At 45.3% G+C, this 18,978-nt stretch overlaps 1 protein-coding gene across 1 annotated transcript in view; it reads right to left on the bottom strand.

Moving 5' to 3' along the window:
* PLXDC2 (plexin domain containing 2) overlaps window positions 1-18,978 on the bottom strand; it is a 520,796-nt gene that overhangs the window by 110,629 nt on the left and 391,189 nt on the right. The window contains exon 7 of the mRNA XM_063452523.1: window positions 1,363-1,462. Coding sequence (XP_063308593.1) covers window positions 1,363-1,462 — 100 coding nt within the window. The remainder of the gene's footprint in view (window positions 1-1,362; window positions 1,463-18,978) is intronic.

The following is an 18,978-nucleotide window of genomic DNA, read 5'->3' as shown; positions in this document are numbered from 1 at the left end:
ACAATATAAGGAACCTCGGCGCTAGAATCTCCTTGGGGTGGGGGGTGAGGGGGGGGGGGGGTGGGGAGGAGACAACAACACTATAAGGTTAAGAATCATACAGGTTTAATGTACAGTTTTTCTATAGTGTTCCTTTAAATTACTAACAATTTTTGTAACCTAATCTAGCTTAGAAATTTTCTCTTAAACACTGCACTACAACGTTCATGCAGGTTCTATGTAGTACTGTGTTTACAAATCTATATTACTATAATACACAATAAAGCAATACTGCAATGTTTTGCCACTTTTGCAGTGTTGAATAAACACAAATAACTAAACAAATGCAATTTTATAGCACCATAAGATGACTTTTTAAAAATTATAAATATATCCATGTAGCAGACTCTATTCCCTTGTGTACAGTTGACCGTACCCCCTTGTTCGTCTCCCGAATGACTGGTGTGTGGTCCCCTTGTCATGCCCTAGCAAACACCAACCTCCCCTGGCTGTTAACCACAAATTAACAACGTGACACCTTTGCTTGAGTGCTTTCTCTGGGTGGGTGATTTATCTCACGAACGCAGGCAGTGGTACCTGGTCGTCGACCGCCTGGAACTATTTTTGGCCTCGCATCTCAGCGAACCCAGGCAAAGATGGTACCACTGCCCATCCCACTTTCCAACCAACTAGATGAACGGTGTTCAGGAGATAGGATCTACCGAACAGGGTGAGCATTCGCTCCATAGCAGCCAGGGGGAGCGTTCGTTGGTGTTCTCACAGGAACCCCCAAAAGCTGATGAGCCATCCTGCCTAATCCTCTGGAACTGTCTTGGGCTATCACCTCATGGCCGGTTGGTCAAAACTTTATGTGAACAGAACTTTCGCCGATCTGAGCGCTTTTTAGATATGTTGTACGGTCAGATCGGGGCTATTCAGGAATATGATTTTTGTGAGGTTCCTGTATTCTTTTCATGTATTTTGGGGGTATTGTAAAATATGCATGTAAGTTTCTGTATTTGAGAGATAATTGAGTTGTCCTAATTTGAGCTCAATTATCTTTCAAACACAGAGGCTTTTGGGAAGAAACCCCTGTGTTCTTGATATGGAAACCCCGTGCTAGGGGCAAATGCATAAAAGCCATGTGTGTCAGAATAAACTTCAGTTGTACTCCCAGAACTGTGTGTCGTACCGTTACTGGGGAGAAGGTGGGCTATTTACTTGGCAGTATCTTGTTCCTGATTCTACTCTTGGTGATCCAGTGGAGGAAAGTCCCTGTAAGGACTAGGGTTCCGCTATAACCCAGCAAAGTTAAAGTATGTATTATACATTGTGAATATGGCAATGTATTTAACATGATATAAAGATTAAAATTATACATACTAGGTATCTGTTGAATCTTGTGAACCACCACAAATGCATCTGAAAGTCCTACTTTCACAGGGTGATTTGTTGAACTAATCTGCATTACTGGAACTGGAATCTGCAAAAAAACAACAACAACAAAAAAACAGTCACAAGATAAGACACACAAATACAAAAAATACACACACATATATATATATATATATATATATATATATATATATATATCATTTTCAGAGGAACTGGTGACTAAAACTGAATACAAAGTAGAACAATTTCACTCTTGGTCATTCTTTATTCACATGATCCAGCCTGAAACTAGGTAAGTTCATCAAGCCCCCTCCAGCTCACACAAGTTAATAGACTTAAAATGTTGTTCACTAATATGTTTTGGACTACATCTCCCATAATGCTCTTACAGCCATAATTCTGGCAAAGCATTAGGGGAGATGTAGTCTACAAAATCTGGAGTGTCGAAGGTTGCCTATCCCTGTCTTAGCCAGTGGCTAATGGAGTGCCCCATCCAGCTGAACTGTTTCATACATCATCCTAAAAATAGAAAGGCCAAACACTTTGGTACAAGTTCAACATCCAGTGGACAACTGTAAAAGTGGGAGATTCTCACCATATTCTAAATGCAAAACTGGGAGACTTTCACCATATCCTAACATACCAATTATGGAGGGGTTGATATAAAACTATGGTTTGATTGTATTTCTCCTGTTTGACACTCGTGTTCTGTTACTGACCCTATCGCTAAAAATCGCTTTGCACTTTGATACCTTACGTTATATGTAAGAGTTTGCCGACTGTATCATTATGGAATGTGTACATCTGTGCTTAAAGGGACACTGTAGTCACCAATAACTTCAGCTTAATGAAGCAGTTTTAGTGTATAGATCATGTCCCTGCAGTCTCACTGCTCAATTACCTGCTCTGCCATTGAAGAATAAAATCACTTTTTATTTCACTTTATTTGTGCAGTTCTAGTAACACCTCTTTGCATGTGACTCACACAGCCTACCTAAATACTTCCTGTAAAGTGAGATCCAATGTTTACAATTTCTTATTGCACAGTCTGTTTAATTTAGACTTTCTCATCACCTGCTCTGTTAATAGCTTGCTAGACCTTGCAGGAGCCTCCTGTATGTAATTAACGTTTAATTTACAGAGCAGGAGATACACACTTTAAAAGTAAGTTAACATCTGATTGAAAATGAAGGCATTCTTTTTTTATTCAGGCTGTGTGAATCACAGCCAAAGGAAGTGTAGCTAGGGTTGCAGAGACAGAAGCAACGGTGATTTAACTACTAAATGGCAAAGAACTGGGAGGTGAGACTTCAGAGGCATCCTCTATACACTAAAGATGCTTAATTAAGCTAAAGTTGTTTTGGTGATGAAGTGTCCCTTTTAACTCTATTAATCTCTAATATAATGTTTGAAACAAAAAGTAGGTGTAATTACATAACATGGTCATTAAGTGGAAACATGCCTTGCATCTTCACGGTCTATGCATTTCATATGCACAATACTTTTTTAAGACCTAGATCTTTTGGAGATAAAAATTACTTTCTATCAATATAAAGGCCATTAGAAACTGATTGTTTTTATGAAATGCTGAATTCTGTAGCTTTATGGTAAGAGTTTCCCATTTTCAGATTTGACAAAATGGATTCCATCTGGAGTACAGACAATTCTGGGGGCTTAATACCATATGGGACCAATACCATTATCAAGTGGGAACATTGTGTGACACCCATATTAAAGGTTTACATGGTTACTGCTGCTACTATAACCACATAATTGGCATCAGTAAAATTAGCGAGCAGCCTTCTTTTTCCTTTTTGTTTTACTAAGTATCCGTTATACACTTTCTTTCAGGGACAATCTCAACTAATTGGATGTCAATAATCACTCAGTCAGGTTAGGATTTTTCTAAACAACTTCATTTTAAAGAAGTAGGTGTAGGAATGTTTTATAAAGATTAGATCCTGGTATGAGTGAGCCTGTTTCTGTATGAAAAAAAAACTAATCTTCTTCATCCCAGTATGAAATCAAATGAATTATAAAGAGTAATAATGGGCTCACGTTACAAATTAATGTTAATATTAGTAGCACTCTGCATTATCTGTCAGTACATCTATCCTGTGTATTCAGAGACATAGAGGGAGACATTTATATTGGACTTGGAGAAATGTGCTGATTCAGATACGTTTGGTGTAATAATTATTACTATACATTTGTGCTCCTGCCAAAAACAAACATTGCTACAAGTAGGGGAGTTAAAGGACCACTATAGTGCCAGGAAAACATACTCGTTTTCCTGGCACTATAGTGCCCTGAGGGTGCCCCCACCCTCAGGGACCCCCTCCCGCCGGGCTCTGGGGAGAGTAAAGGATTAAAACTTACCTTTATTCCAGCGCCGGGCGGGGAGCTCTCCTCCTCCTCTCCGCCTCCGATCCTCCCTTTCGGCTGAATGCGCATGCGCATTTGCAATGCTTTCCTATGGACGCTTGCGTGCTCTCACTGTGATTTTCACAGTGAGAATCACGCAAGCGCCTCTAGCGGCTGTCAGTGAGACAGTCACTAGAGGATTTGGAGGCTGGATTAACCCTATTATAAACATAGCAGTTTTTCTGAAACTGCTATGTTTATAAAAAAAAAAGGGTTAATCCTAGAGGGACCTGGCACCCAGAACACTTCATTAAAGGAACACTATAGTCACCTAAATTACTTTAGCTAAATAAAGCAGTTTTAGTGTATAGATCATTCCCCTGCAATTTTATAGCATGACAGGAGGCTTCATATTTGCTTAAGTCTCTCTTTACTAGAACTCCACAGCAGCACATTAACAGAGAGATAAACACCAAAGACAAAAACATAAGGTATCTATATAAGGCTCCTCCTAAGCCACCATTTCCTCTTTCTTTGCTGCTCTGCATCAGTACAGGTCAGAGTACCTCTGCCTCCTGCTTCTTGTGGGTGGCTTTGGGATTTAGTGTGATTTATTTATGATTGTTATGAACTATGATTGGTTGTGAGATTTATGTGCCTTTCTGGCTCTTTTATTATCTTTGGTGAATGTTTCCTTTACAATACTGATAGTTTTTTTTTCATGTGTTTATTTATACAGATTACTGACAGTTTGCCATGTGTTTATTTATACAGATTACTGGTAGTTTGCCATGTGTTTAGTTATACAGATTACTGACAGTTTGCCATGTGTTTAGTTTACAGATTACTGACAGTTTGCCATGTGTTTAGTTATACAGATTACTGACAGTTTGCCATGTGTTTATTTCTTTGTGCCTGTTTTCTCCTTGGGAGTTTTGTTTTACCCTGTTGGCTTTATTGTTTGTTCTGTTTCCTCTGGCTTATTGGCCGTGGTGGTCGCTGAGAAGCGGTCATCCGACCGCTCCCCGTGCCGACCGCCGGGAACGCGGAGAAAGACTCCTGCGGTCCCTCGTGTGTTGCCTTTGATTCCCGCCCGCCAGCTTCGTCCGCCGAGCGGGAATCCCCGTTTTGTTCTTTACCCTGCCCGCGTCCCCGCTCACTCGCTAACACTGTTATCAGAGTGGGGACGGAGCAGGGATCTACTCATTTGCCGCGGGAGCCTCCGCTCCCGGTCACCTTCCCCGCGACCGCGTGGTCGGGCAGTGGGTGCGCGGCTCTCCACTGTGTTAGATGCGCGCGTCACTGCCTTATTAAAGGTACAGTGACTAGCTGGTCCGGTGTGTTTCCCCATCTCCTGGGCTGTTTGTGGGTGCGTATTTTTTGGTGACAGCTTTCTTTTCTGTCCATGTGAGGCAGCTCTGTGAGCCCTTGCATCATAAATTATGCCCCATATATGAGGGTCGCAGATTCAATCCCCCTCACCTTCCCAAGTAACTAGGCAATAGACTTTAGTTTTCGATTCTTTGCGTGTGTGCTTGCCCTGCATGTTTTTCTATGGACATGGTTTTACGGTTTACTGGTTCTCCTGACTTCCACATGGCACTGCGTGCCTCCTGCAGGTGTCCCTGCCTGGTGTCCTTACCCACTTATTGAACTAGGACTGCTCTAATCAAGCCTCGGTTGCCTGATGGAGGTAGCACTGGCGTCAAAAGCCAGGGATTGTGGGTTCAGGCCCCATCTGGGTGGTTGAGCATGGCACTCGTATTTTGTGGCCTAATGGATTAGGCACAACCATATAAAAACTAAAGTGTTTCGCTATCTTGAAGAACCTTGCCTATAAGGACCCAGCTTCGTCTCTACCCTGCACCCTAATAGTCAAGATTCTACTACATGTCTAAAAGGATCTAGGTTTCCGCCTGCATTATACCTCTGGGTCGGTACCGCCCGTACCCTTATACTGGCCTGCCTTGTCTGTGCCTTTATAATTGGCCTGCTTTGTCTGTGCCCCTTGATTGGCCTGCTTTGTCTGTGCCCCTTGATTGGCCTGCTTTGTCTGTGCCCCATGATTGGCCTGCTTTGTCTGTGCCATACTATGCATGCTATTGGACTGGTGGCTCCATACCCTGGATAACGGTTTGTTGAGCCTGCATGCATTATTACTTGCCTCTGCCAACACTAGGGGTGCTGCCCCTTTTGCCTGCTAATGATACCTGTTTTCTAGCTTCGTAGGTATCAAGTATCATAGACTCACTTTATGGACGCCTCTGCACAGGAGCAGAATTTGCAGGCTTTACTTAATGCGGCTGTGACCGCATCTGTTGAAAAAGCCCTGGCTAGGGCCCTCCCTCAACCACATACGGACAGGGGTGTGTGTGGAACCCCTCAGTTGGCAGAAGACTCGGATGAGTCAGACTCTCAGGTGCGAGAGCAGGCAAGTGCGCGAACGCGCTATTGAAAGGGTGAAGACCCTGAACCACGCTCCCGGATGGGCAAGACTCCGGCGAAGTGACGTGGTTTGAGGTTGACAACCTCGCCGGCCAGGCGCCACCGCCTATCGGGCGCAGGGGAGGAGGCCTCCTTACCCCCCCCCCCCACCTTGGCCGTGCTGGATGTGTGGCGGGCAGACCAGCCTCCCTCAGATGGAGAAGATGTTTGGGTTGCGGACCTTGGCGAGGGTCCCGGTGGACGCTGGGAAGAGGAAGACGCGCCACCGACTAGGGCCCCCACGACAATGTTGGGGGACGATACCCTTTTGGGCACTACTGGAGAACCTCTGTTAGAGCCTCAATCTATCCGACGCCCCAGGTCCTCGGACTAGTCACTGCCCGACCACTTGGCACAATTTGTGCGCTACTGGGTCCGTAGACCCCTTGGAAGTGAGGCCTGCAAGAAGCTGCGGGCGGGATGCCCCAGACCGGTACTGCCGGACAGGGTGGCGGTTACCCCGGATGTTGGCCCTAACAGACGAGGCCTTCACAGAAGGTAGGGCTCTGGACCCAGCCACCATGAGGGACTGGGCACTTCGTTCAATTTGCCTGCTGGGCAATGCCACTGTGGCCCTTTGCACGGAACCCAGGAAGACGGCACTCTTCCATATGGACAACAAGCTGTCGGATTTGGGAGCCGAAGATGTGGGTCCCCTGGCTAAAGGTCTGCTGTTCAGGGAGCCTTTCGTTGAGGAACTGCAGAAACAGGTTATTCTGTTTACCTCCCGGGATAAAGCGAAGTCTTCGATCGGGAGGGTCTTCCGCCCACGGTTACCTTCAGACGTATGGGTCCTTGGGACAGTGCGGAGTTATGTCACAGACTTCCACTCTTCCCCTACACAGGTTGGACGCCCGAGGATCCCCGTCATCACAAGAGGCCAACAGCCCTTGTTGGAGGTGGAAGTTCGAGCAACGCTAGCCAAAGGCGCGGTCCTACAGGCCCCGGATTTTGGGGGTTTCGTCAGCTCGATTTTCTCCTGGTAAGGGAGAAGTCTGTAGAATTCCGTCCAGTGATCAATTTAGGAGAAATGAACGCCTTCGTGGTATACAACCACTTCGAGATGGAGGGCATTCACCTTCTTCGATGCCTTCTCTGGCCAGTAGACTGGGTCGCGAGACTGGACCTAGAAGACGCTTACCTCTCCATCCCGGTGAACGGGGCCTGTCGCAGTCCCCTCTGATTCGTATGGAGAGACTCTCCGTACCAATTCCCATGCCTCCCCTTCGGCCTCAGCTCGGCCCCTTGGTGCTTCACCAAGCTCCTGAAACCGGTGGTCACCCAATTCAGAGCAGAGGCCGTACGCTGCATCGTCTATCTGGACGACTTGCTTATCTTTGCGAGGACCCCGCCGGGCTCAGATTTCGGACGCGCTCTGCGTTTTCCTTGTTGGAATGCCGGGGGTTCGTGGTCATTCTGAAGAAATCGGCCATGGAGCCTGCGCAGATGGTGGAATTCTTGGGTTTCGTAGTCGTTGCGCAAGATGGCATTCTCAGCCTGCCTGTGGCGAAGATAACGACCATTCGGAAGGAGATCAGACGTGTTTTCGACAAGACCGAACTCCCCTCCGGAGGTTGGCTCGCGTGGTGGGTCTCCTCTTGGCCTCGATACAGGCGTTCTACCCGGGCCCACTACATTACAGGGTCATGCAGCGGCTGAAGGCGCACTCTCTACGCAAGAGACCCTCTTAGGACCAGATGATCTCCTTGGCCTCGGACGTGCAGGCCGGATTGAGCTGGTGCCTCCCGCATATATCCGCCTGGAACAGCAAGGCGATATTCGGGATGACCCTGGATCCCGTGTAGGAGTCGGATCCGAGTCTTTGGGACTGGGGTGCCTCGTGCACGACGAGGTCCACGGGGGGCCCGTGGTCAGACAATAGATCGGAATCCTGCATCAATTGCCTGGGGTTGATTGCAGGTTCGTTGGCAATTCGGAGACTGGCGAAGCATCTGTCGGACTGATGCGTGCTCCTTCGGATGGACAATGGTTCGGCGGTGCAATACATCAACCACTCGGTTTCGAGCACTAGAGGTGTTATCTCTCAACATGGAGCTCCTGGTTTCGCTGGTGCTTGGAACGGGATACCGATCCCTTTACGGGCCCTGTATCTAGCGTGCTGAATTTCTTGTCTCTTGTCTTTGACCTGGGTCGGTCATATCGCTTGGTTATCGTGATTAGATCAGCTATCTCGACGGCACTTGTCCCGCTTCGGGTTTTTCCCCATCGGCCAGGATCCGCTAGTCTGCAGGCTCCTGCGTGGAATGAGACTGGTGCGCCCTCCGGCGCCCAAGTATTCTTCCCTCTGGGACGTGCGTTTGGTTTTGGCGTTCTTTCGGAATTGGCCTGATAACCAGGACCTTTCTCTTCGCCAGCTTTCAGCGAAATTTGCCCTCTTGTGTCTGGTCTTGTTCAGATGTGTTTCGGATGTCCGGGCCTTCGATGTCGGCGCTTTCTCGTTTTTCTCCAGAGGGGGTCTCCGTCAAGGTGCTTAGACGTACCAAGTCGGATTCGACGGTTGTATCATGCCCTTACTTCTAGGACTCGCCTAAGCTTCGTGTAGCGAAGGCACTGGCGCGATGGATAAGATGTCTTTTGGCTCTGGTGGGCGTGGATGCGACCTTCGGAGCGCTTTTGGTTAGGGGCGCCGCAGCTTCCGGAGCTTTTTTGGCGAGCGCTTCCCTTCAGGACATTTTGCGTTCGCCGGACGGGTCCCGTGTAGAGTTTTTTCGCCTATTTTACTTTAGACCGTCGGAACATGCTTCTTTTGCTTTGCTGTCGGAGCGTTAAAACTGCAAATATGAAGCCTCCTGTCATGCTATAAAATTGTAGATTATACTAGCTTTAGTGTAACTATAATCTTAATTTTATTAATGACAGGAGGCGAATATTTCCCACCCAATTTGATTTCTTCCCCCCCCTTGTTTTGGATGGATTGCATTGATTGTATTTCTGTTGATTTGTCTGATTATCTGGGCTAGGTTGGTTAGTCTGGGGTGATGTTGTGGGAAGTGCATGTTATACTGTATTGACGGTCATTAGTATGGATTTCGTGTCTTTATTCTATCAGTACTGGATCGTGGGATTTATGTTTTATCAGTACATTTCGTTCACTAATCAGTGTTTTCGATTCTGTTTATTTCGTTTCAGTTTAATGGTTCGACTTCAGTTCATAGGATCGGCCGTTTGGCGGGATAAAGATCAAGTTCATCCATTATCCGAAGTTTTTCCAGATGACATTCATCGTTATGTTGTGAATTTTTCTTTATTTAGTTATTGTCATTGTTCTGTACGTTACGTTGTCGCAGCGTGAAAGAGGAAATGGTGGCTTAGGAGGAGCCTTATATAGATACCTAATGTTTTTGTCTTTGGTGTTTATCTCTCTGTTAATGTGCTGCTGTGGAGTTCTAGTAAAGAGAGACTTAAGCAAATATTCGCCTCCTGTCATTAATAAAATTAAGATTATAGTTACACTAAAGCTAGTATAATCTACAATTTCACTGCTCAATTCACTGTCATTTAGGAGTTAGATCACTTTGTTTCTGTTTATGCAGCCCTAGCCACACCTCCCCTGGCTATGATTGACAGAGCCTGCATGAGAAAAAAAACTGGTTTCACTTTCAAACAGATGTAATTTACCTTAAATAATTGTATCTCAATCTCTAAATTGAACTTTAATCACATACAGGAGGCTCTTGCAGGGTCTAGCAAGCTATTAACAGAGCAGGGGATAAGAAAATCTTAATTAAACAGAACTTGCAATAAAGAAAGCCTAAATAGGGCTCTCATTACAGGAAGTGTTTATGGAAGGCTGTGCAAGTCACATGCAGGGAGGTGTGACTAGGGTTCATAAACAAAGGGATTTAACTCCCAAATGGCAGAGGATTGAGCAGTGAGGCTGCAGGGGCATGTTCTATACACCAAAACTGTTACATTAAGCTAAAGTTGTTCAGGTGATTATAGTGTCCCTTTAAGCTGAAGTGGTCTGGGTGCCTAGAGTGGTCCTTTAAGTTCTTGGTAAAAAATAAATGCTGACGGTTGAAAAGAAAATATTAACTTCTTTTAACACTCACAAGTATTTCAAAAGGGATTATTATATTGTTTATATGGTTGCATTCTTCTGTGGATAAGTGGACACCAGGATTGTTCCTATGTTATTCTCCATACATAGTGATATGCTCATTGAGAATATACATTCATTGAAGCGCAATTTTGATTAAACTTACTTAACGGTATTCCTATTTAAAACAGCACACACTATGTTGTGATTTTTTCTTCACATTTCAGTGCATTCAAATAGGAAGATTCAAGCATTTGGAGATGAACACCCCTAGTTGGGAGATACGCCTGTTCTAGAACTCTTATGAGTGTTTCTTAACCCCTTAAGGACCGCGGGTGAACTAGGTACGTCCAACAAAAAACGGTCCTTACGCACTGCGGATGTACCTAGTATGTCCGCGGTTAATATGAACGCTGGAATCGATCGTGATCACTTCTAGCCGCTCTAAGGGTATTACAGTAATGCCTCGGGACATCCTGCAATACCTCTCCTGACTGCCGGGCCGCCAAGTGATCACACCCCAGGAGCGATCACTTCTGGGTTGCGTGGTGCCCGGCAATGTAGCAGAGTATCAGAAGCCATCGGGCAGGCTTCCGATGCTCTGCCTGTGTGCTGAGTGCCTCGAGGGGTCGAGGTACTCAGTGAAGACTTGAATAAAATCAATTTAAAAAAATGAGCCGTGTGGCTTCCAATATGGCACTGCCTTTCTAAAGGCAATGCATCATGCCTTTAGAGGCAGGCTAGGGTCATCCAATCAGAGCTTGCTCCTACAATAATATTTATTATTACTATGATCCCCATTTGTCTGGTCAGGTCAATATTAGTAAATATTGACTCTGATTTGTGTGGATCTCCATCCCTTTCTTCACTTGTGTTTTAGTGAGAGAGAGAAATCTGTGTTTAGGTAGAGAGATTTAAGTAGTTTTAGGTTGGGATTTATAAAATTGTGAGACCCAAAGGCTCTTTTCAGAGCCGTTAACCCCTATCTTTCCAGTGATCTCTGTAATCACTGGCTCTTGCACAGCAGTACTTTTTTGCTGTCTGTGCATTTTTTTAGGGGTAATTTTTTGTGCTTTTTTGTGTGACATATCACTAAATAAAGTGATTGTGATCATGTCACAGAGGTCACAGAGTTTGTATATCCTCCCCCTGATTACCCACTTCGCTGCTAGGTTTGCAGAGGCTTATACACCTGGAAGGAATATATGCGTGGAGGAATCCCTGATGAAGTACAAGGGAAGGCTGGGATTCAAGCAGTATATTCCTTCCAAGCACTCCAGATATGGTGTAAAGGTGTAAAAGCTCTGTGAGAGCGAGACTGGGAATACTCAGGCCTTCTGGGTGTACGAGGGAAAGGATAGCCACCTTGACCCTCCAGGTTGCCCAGAACATATGGGAACCAGTAGCAAGATTGTCTGGGACCTGATACTACCCCTGATGAACAGAGAGTACCACTTGTATATAGACAATTGTTATACAAGTGCCCCTTTGTTCAAGCTACTGCATTGGTTTGATCAATCAGAAAGAACCGCGCAGGTTTCCCAGGACAACTTGCACCCATCTGGCTACAAAGGGGGGAGACCTCAGCTCTGCGCCAAGGATCTGTTGGCAATTAAGTACAGAGACAAGAATGATGTGTACCTTCTTACCACCATCCACAGTGAGAGGACTTTGGAGGTCTTTGTACATGGCAGAGCTGAGAGCACAAGGAAGCCAGTGTGCATCAAGGCCTGAAACCGGCATATGGGTGGGGTTGATCTGGAAGATCAGCTGCTGCAGCCCTACCTAATTATACAGAAGACAAGGGCCTGGTACAAACATGTTGCAATTTATCTAATGCAGATCGCAATCCACAACACTTTTTTGTTGCTCAATATGGCAAACCCCTGAATGAAACTGACTTTTTTACATTTTCAGCTCCAGATCATTTTGTGGATTTTGTACCAAGATGTAAATGCTTCCCGGGCAGTGATGGGAGAGAGCAGAGTTGGGGCTACCCACTCTATTTTTTAAAATCCCCCCTACTGCGGCCAAGCAGAATCCTCAAAAAAGATGCAGAGTCTGTTTCAAGAGAGGACAGAGAACACCAAACTTCTTTTACTGTCTTGATTGCCCTGGACAGCCTGGACTCTGCGTTGGGGACTGCTTCAAGCGATATCACACACTGGTCCGTTTTTAATTTTTTTACATTTGCCGTTCAGTTTTTTTTGGTTACGTTTACTGTTCCTGAGTTTCTTTTTACTTTTACTGCACCAGACTTTTTTTATGATCAAGTTCAACCTATGCATGGAGGCATGAGTGTACTCATGAGGCCTTGCAGAAAACAACCTGGAGTGCTTTCTTGCAATAACCAACAACAGGCTCCCCTAAATCACACACAAATGTGTGTGTAAAAATGAAAATTGAAAAATTACCACCACACAGTTTCTCCAATTTTTTGGCTAAAACTGTTGCATCAAAGGCATCAAAACACTCCATATACAATACCTTGGGGTGTCAAATATATGCACGTTCATGTCAATAAAATAATTTGGATATGTAAAAAAGCCCCCAAAAAGAAGATAGACAAAGATGTCAAATTTGAAAAACACATGTCAGATGTTTGGCATTGCACCCAGGGCCGGCGTACCTGTTAGGCGGACTAGGCAGCCGCCTAGGGCACCCCTTGGGAAGGGGCGCCGCCAGGAGCGCCGGCCCCCCTCATGCTGCAGCCGCCCAAACGCTCTGTAGAGAGCCTCATGCAGCTGCAGCTTTGCCTGGGCTGGTGCGTCCATGAGGGCGCACCGCCCGGGCGCAGCATGAGGAGAGGGGTTGACAGGAGGGAAGCGCTCGGCCACTCCCCAACAGATGTAGGGGAGCGGGGAGGAAGAAATTGACAGGGGGGGGAAGAAATTGACAGGGGGGGAGAAATTGACAAGGGGGGAGAAAGAAATTGACAGGGAGGGGAATTGACGGGGGAGAGAGAAATTGACAGGGGGTGAGAGTGACAGGGGAGGGAGGGGGAATGAGAGTGACAATGGGGATAGAAGAGAGTGACAAGGGAGGGGGGAGAAGAGAGTGACAAGGGAGGAAGAGGGGAGAGAAGAGAGTGACATCCATCACACACACAATCACACACAATGCACCTCTTACACACAAAGACAATGCACCCCTTGCACACAGAAAAACACACAATGCATTACACACACAATGCATTACACACACACAAACACACACACACAAGCAATGCAACCCTTACACACATTGCATCCCTTATACACACAGAAACACACAATGCATTCCTTACACACACTCAATGCACCCCTTACACACACTCAATGCACCCCTTACAGACGCACACACTGCATCCCGTACATACACAAAAATACACCTTGCAGCCCTTACACATACAAACACAGATTCACACAATGCATTCCTTACACACATATCAGGACATCCCCTACACACTCCACCCCCTGTGAACAAACTCATTGGTGGAACATGAAGGTGGACCCTGGGATCCAGACCTTGAGCTGTGAAAAGGACTCCAAACAAATGGAGCTGCTTCCCGTTCTCCCAGAACATTGATTTTTGTGACCATAGTTACAAACAGCCTCCAGAGATCCTGTTCTACACCAAACCAGTGGAGACAGACTGCAGCTAGAGCCCATCATCATCCTCATCTGGTTGTAAGTAGGCAATCTAGTATAGTATTCATGGCACTAATCTCTAATTCACCTCACATTAAAGAAACAATATAGTCCCCAGAACCACTGCAGCTTAATGTAGTGGTTCTGGTGTCTATAGCCTGTCCCTGGCCTTTTAATGTAAACACGGAGGCACTGCAGCACTGGCGTTAGTTAACATGGCAGATCATATGGGTGGGGCATTGTGATGTCACATGGGTGGGGGGCGGCAAACTTCACTTTTGCCTAGGGTGGCAAAAATCCTTGCACCGGCCCTGATTGCACACCCCCCACACAACCCAACAAAACTATGCATAGGTGGTATCACTGTACTTAGGAGATGTTGCTGAACATATATTGGGGTGTTCTTTGTCAGTAACACATAACAGGAACTGAGAATCCATGCCTAAAGTACAATGTGAAAGAAAACTGGAATGCGCACCCTCCAAATAAGGTCTTTTAGCCCCTAGAGAACCCGACACACCTGGACATGGTTGATATCACTGTACTCAGGAGATGTTGCTGAACACATATTGTGGTGTTTTTGACATTTAACAGGAGCTGATAATCCATGCCTAAAGTACAATGTGTGTGAAAGCTAACACAAAAAAATGACTACCCAAAAGTTTGACAAAGACTGGTGGTAGAATTAGTGCCTGGAACATGTTAAAATACCAACATTTGAAATACCCGAGGGTGTCTACTTTTAAAACATATATGGTTTGATGGGGATAAATTACATTGGCTGGCTTCAAAAATGTAAAAATGTCCCAAATGAGACATGGGTGCATGATGACCAAATGTGAAAATTTCAAGGTGGAAAATAAGGTATTTTAGCCCCCAGAGACCCCAATACCTACATGTATTCTTAAATTGCTATATGTGTCCAAAAAGTCACCAATTATTATTATTATTATTATTTTTTAATTTGGCATAGATTGGTGGTAAAAAGGTTGCATGAAAAGAGTTAAAATACCCCAAGTTTAATACCCTAGGTTGTCTTTTTTTAAAAAAAAAATATATATATACATGTGAAGGATTATTCAGGGATTCCTGACAAATATCAGTAACTTTTGTTAATTTTGAAAAAGAAAAAAAAAATGTTATGGAAATAGCAAAGTACTACTTGTACTTATTGCCCTATAACTTGCAAAAAGAAGCTAAGAACATGTTAACGTTGGGTATTTCTAAACTAAAAATGTAGAAACTATTTAGCATGGGTGTTTTTTGGTGGTTGTAGATGCGTAACAGATTTTGGGAGTCAAAGTTAGAAAAAGTGTGTTTTTTAAATGTTTTAATCATAGTCAGGCATATGTCACATCCAGCGTGACATTAATGATTGCGTAACAGCATAATATGGATACGTTCTGAACATTTGTTTCACCATGACAGTTATGGTTACATATAGCATAGTACAAGTGTGCATTGAACATTTGTTTCATCGTTACCTTTAACAATACAGTGCTAGTGGCGAGATCAAGCATCAGGTGTCTCATTGCTCCTCCCGTCTTCTCAAAAGTCTGGATGGTATGAACCTGTTTTGGGGGTCAGGAACTTGGGAAGGGGGCCGAAATTGGAAGGGAGGGAACGTTAGGGGGAATGGGAGGGACAGGGAAAGGGAGAGGTGTGTGAGTAATACCTATGGTCGTTTGGTTGTCATCCTAGCCCAGGGTCATTGTGATAGTGTGGTGGTAGGGGATATTCAAGATGTGCTCTTAGTCAGTGCTTCTGGCGGTATTCGCCAGTGGTGGTGCCTTTTCTTTTGTCCTTCCATACTCTTCCTCCCACTTTCCCCAGGTAGCATCAAATTGTTGTATTTTTATCGAGGATGTTATTGCCATTCTCTCATATGTGTGAAATTGCTCTACTTTATCCTTCAACTGGGGCAAAGAAGGGCAGTCTTGGGATTTCCAATTAAGTGCTAGGAGGTTTCTTGAGGCTAGTAAGACCAGCGCCATGATATGCTTTTGGCCTGGGTTTAGTCCTGACGGGAGTAGTAGCAATAGGCAAATTGATGCTGTCAATTCAAATTGCGGGATATCTAGTGTGTCCAATATTGATCTTGTTGTGGCCCAGAGAGGTCGAACCTCTACAGGACCACCACAGGTGAAGTAGTGTGCACGGGGCTGAATTACATTTCCAGCACATCGGGTTTGTTGTGGGGAATAAGTGGTGGAGTCTTTGTGGGGTCATGTACCACCGGTATCAGAGTTTTCTATGGGCTTCTATGTGTGAGAAGCACTTTGTCCATTTGGACAGCCCGTTTAATGCCTGGAGCCACTCTGTGTCTGACAGGGTTATGCCGCAGTCCTTTTCCCATTGGACTTTGTGCAAGTGTATTTTTCTTGGCGTGAGGTTTTATAGCACAATGAGAGTGTTTTAGGTTTATTAGGTAAAGACCAACATCTGTGAATGAGTAGATGTGTCGTGACCTGTGATGGGCCTTTTGTGTTGTGTGGGGGTATCGCGTGTGCTTGCAGTACACTTTTCACCTGCAGGTATGAGAAGGTGGCTCGGCTTGGGAGATGCCCCTGTGACTGAAGTGTTGGGAAGGGTGTTACTTTCCCGTCAGTTAGCAGTTGGGATATGTTAGTGATCCCTGCTTCGTGCCAGTCCTGGAGTGGTATGTCTGGTACTATTGCCCTAAGAGTCGAGATGGGCGATTTGGGGTGGAAGGAGTTGTTGTAGCCTATTGTTCCCATAAATTCGTCCCACATTGCTATCGTAAGTTGAGTGGTTGGGAGGAGATCTTGTAGTTTCAGTCTTAAGTGCTTGGGCGTCCATAGGTATTCAATTAGGGATTGACTAATGAATTGTGCCCTTTCCATGTCTACCCATTGGATTATGTTAGGCGTGTGTGCAATAGAACACCTGAGGATAGAATTGCTGCCTTGTAATACTGTCTGATATTTGGGGGGCCAACACCTCCAGAACGGGTGGCTGTCTGTAGGAGTGCCATAGACACTCTGGGTTTCTTTCCCCCCCAGATAAACGCACAACACAATTTTTGTAGTATATTACAGTATTGGTTGGGGACTCTGAGGGGAAGCATCCTAAAGACATAGAGGATACGGGGCAGGATCATCATCTTGTAGGTGTTAATTTTCCCTAGCCATGAGATCATTGTGTGTTTCCATCTATTCATTTCTGTTTTGCAGAGCATCAGCAGCGGTGTGTAGTTTACTGTTATTGTGGCTGAGGTGGAGGTTGCAACCTTTATTCCTAAATATGTAATGGAGGTAGTTCTTCAGTCAAATCTGTATGTGGTGCGGAGGGAGTCTGTTTGGGTTTTTGTTAAGTTGATGGGTAAGGCTTGGGGTTTGTCTTGAGTTAGTTTATAGTATGAGACTTTTCTGAATTGTCCTATGAGATTCAGCATATGGCGTAGGGAAAGGGTGGGGTCCGTCAGTGATACGAAAATGTCATCGGCAAAGAGGGCTAGGCTGTACGTCTTGCCTCGTATAGGAATTCCTTGTATGCCAGGGTGTAGTCTGATTTTACATGCTAGGGGTTCCAGGGCCAATATGTACAGAAGGGGGTATAGGAGGCAACCTTGCCGGGTACCATTCGTGATGGAAAAGGGGTTGGACAAGAAGCCTCCATGAGAGACTCTGGCTGCTGGATTGTGGTATAACGCCATAATACTTTTAATGGTAGTTTCAGGGAAGTTAAATTTGTGTAGAGTCTTGGCCATGTAGGCCCAGTTTAAGCGGTCGAAGGCCTTCTCTGCATCCAATGCGAGGAAGAGGCCCTTCGAGTCACCCGTGTCAAGTGTTGTCAACATGTTCAAAGTTTTATGAACCCTGACTGGTCATTGTGCACCAGTTTGTGGAGGAGAGGGGCTAGTCGGTTGCTGATAAGTTTGGCATAGATTTTGGCATCTCCGTTAAGTAGGGAGATAGGCCTGAAATTTTTGCACAGGGTGGGGGTTTGCCATGCTTAGGGAGGGTGGATATATGGGCTAACAGCATCTCATCTGGCAAAGCTCCTGCAGTAGCACAGTGGTTTAAAAGATTCAGAAGGTGTGGCGTGAGAATGGTTGAAAATTTCTGGTAATAGGCATTCTTGAAGCCATCGGGGCCTGGGGATTTGTGGGCTGGGAGTTGTGATATTACAGCTGTGAGCTCGTCTAGGGAGAATGGTTGTTGTAGCAGGTCTAGGTCTCCGTCTTGTAGTTTCGGTAAGTCGAGGCCTGTCAGGAAGCTGTCAATGTCACCATGGGTTGGCAAGAACATGTTGGGATCATTTTTGAGATTGTACAACTCACTGTAATATTGTGCAAACAGATCTACAACACTTTGTGGATTCAACGTCTTCTTTCCCTTATTATCTATTAGGAAGGCAATCCTGGAGGCGACACATCTCTCTTTTAATTGTGAGGCCAATTTGGCGCCTGCTCTATTTCCATTGGCAAAGAAGTTGTGTTTAGCTTTGCATAAGAGATACGTTGTTTTGGCCAGTTCTATGTTTTTCAATTGGCTTTGGAGGGCTAATAGTTTTTTGTAAGTGGTTTTGCTTGGTTCTCGTTTGTTGGAGTGTGTCAGTGTAGTGATTTCGGCTACCAGCAAATTATAATTTGCCAACCTTAGTTTCTTTGCTCGACTGGCATGTTTTATAAGGCTACCCCTTATGACCGCCTTATGTGCTAGCCAGATCTGTTCTATGGAGGAGTTATTTGTTGTATTTTCAGTGAAATAGTACTGGAGGTCTGTAGTGATCTGTGCTACTATAGAAGGATCCGCCAGTAGTGATTCGTTTAGTCTCCATGTGCCTGTCCCTTTATTGGGGAATGTTTCCTTAATGCTAAGGGTAATAGGTGCATGGTCAGACCATGACATCGTTCCAATAGTAGCTTCTGCTAGGTTAGGCATTAGGGTGGCGGGGATAAGAAAGCGGTCTATACGGGAGTAGCTGTTATGTGCCACTGTATGACACGTGTAATCCACCTCTGTGGGGTGGAGGATGCGCCATGGATCCACCAAGTGGTAGGAGGCCAGCGTGGTGCAGACTTTGGCTGCTAGAGCAGTTCTC

This window comes from Pelobates fuscus, chromosome 4 (genome assembly GCF_036172605.1).
Source record: "Pelobates fuscus isolate aPelFus1 chromosome 4, aPelFus1.pri, whole genome shotgun sequence".
Lineage (NCBI taxonomy): Eukaryota > Metazoa > Chordata > Amphibia > Anura > Pelobatidae > Pelobates > Pelobates fuscus.
Note: the sequence above shows the minus strand (reverse complement) of the source record. Positions and strands in the feature narration are given on the sequence as shown.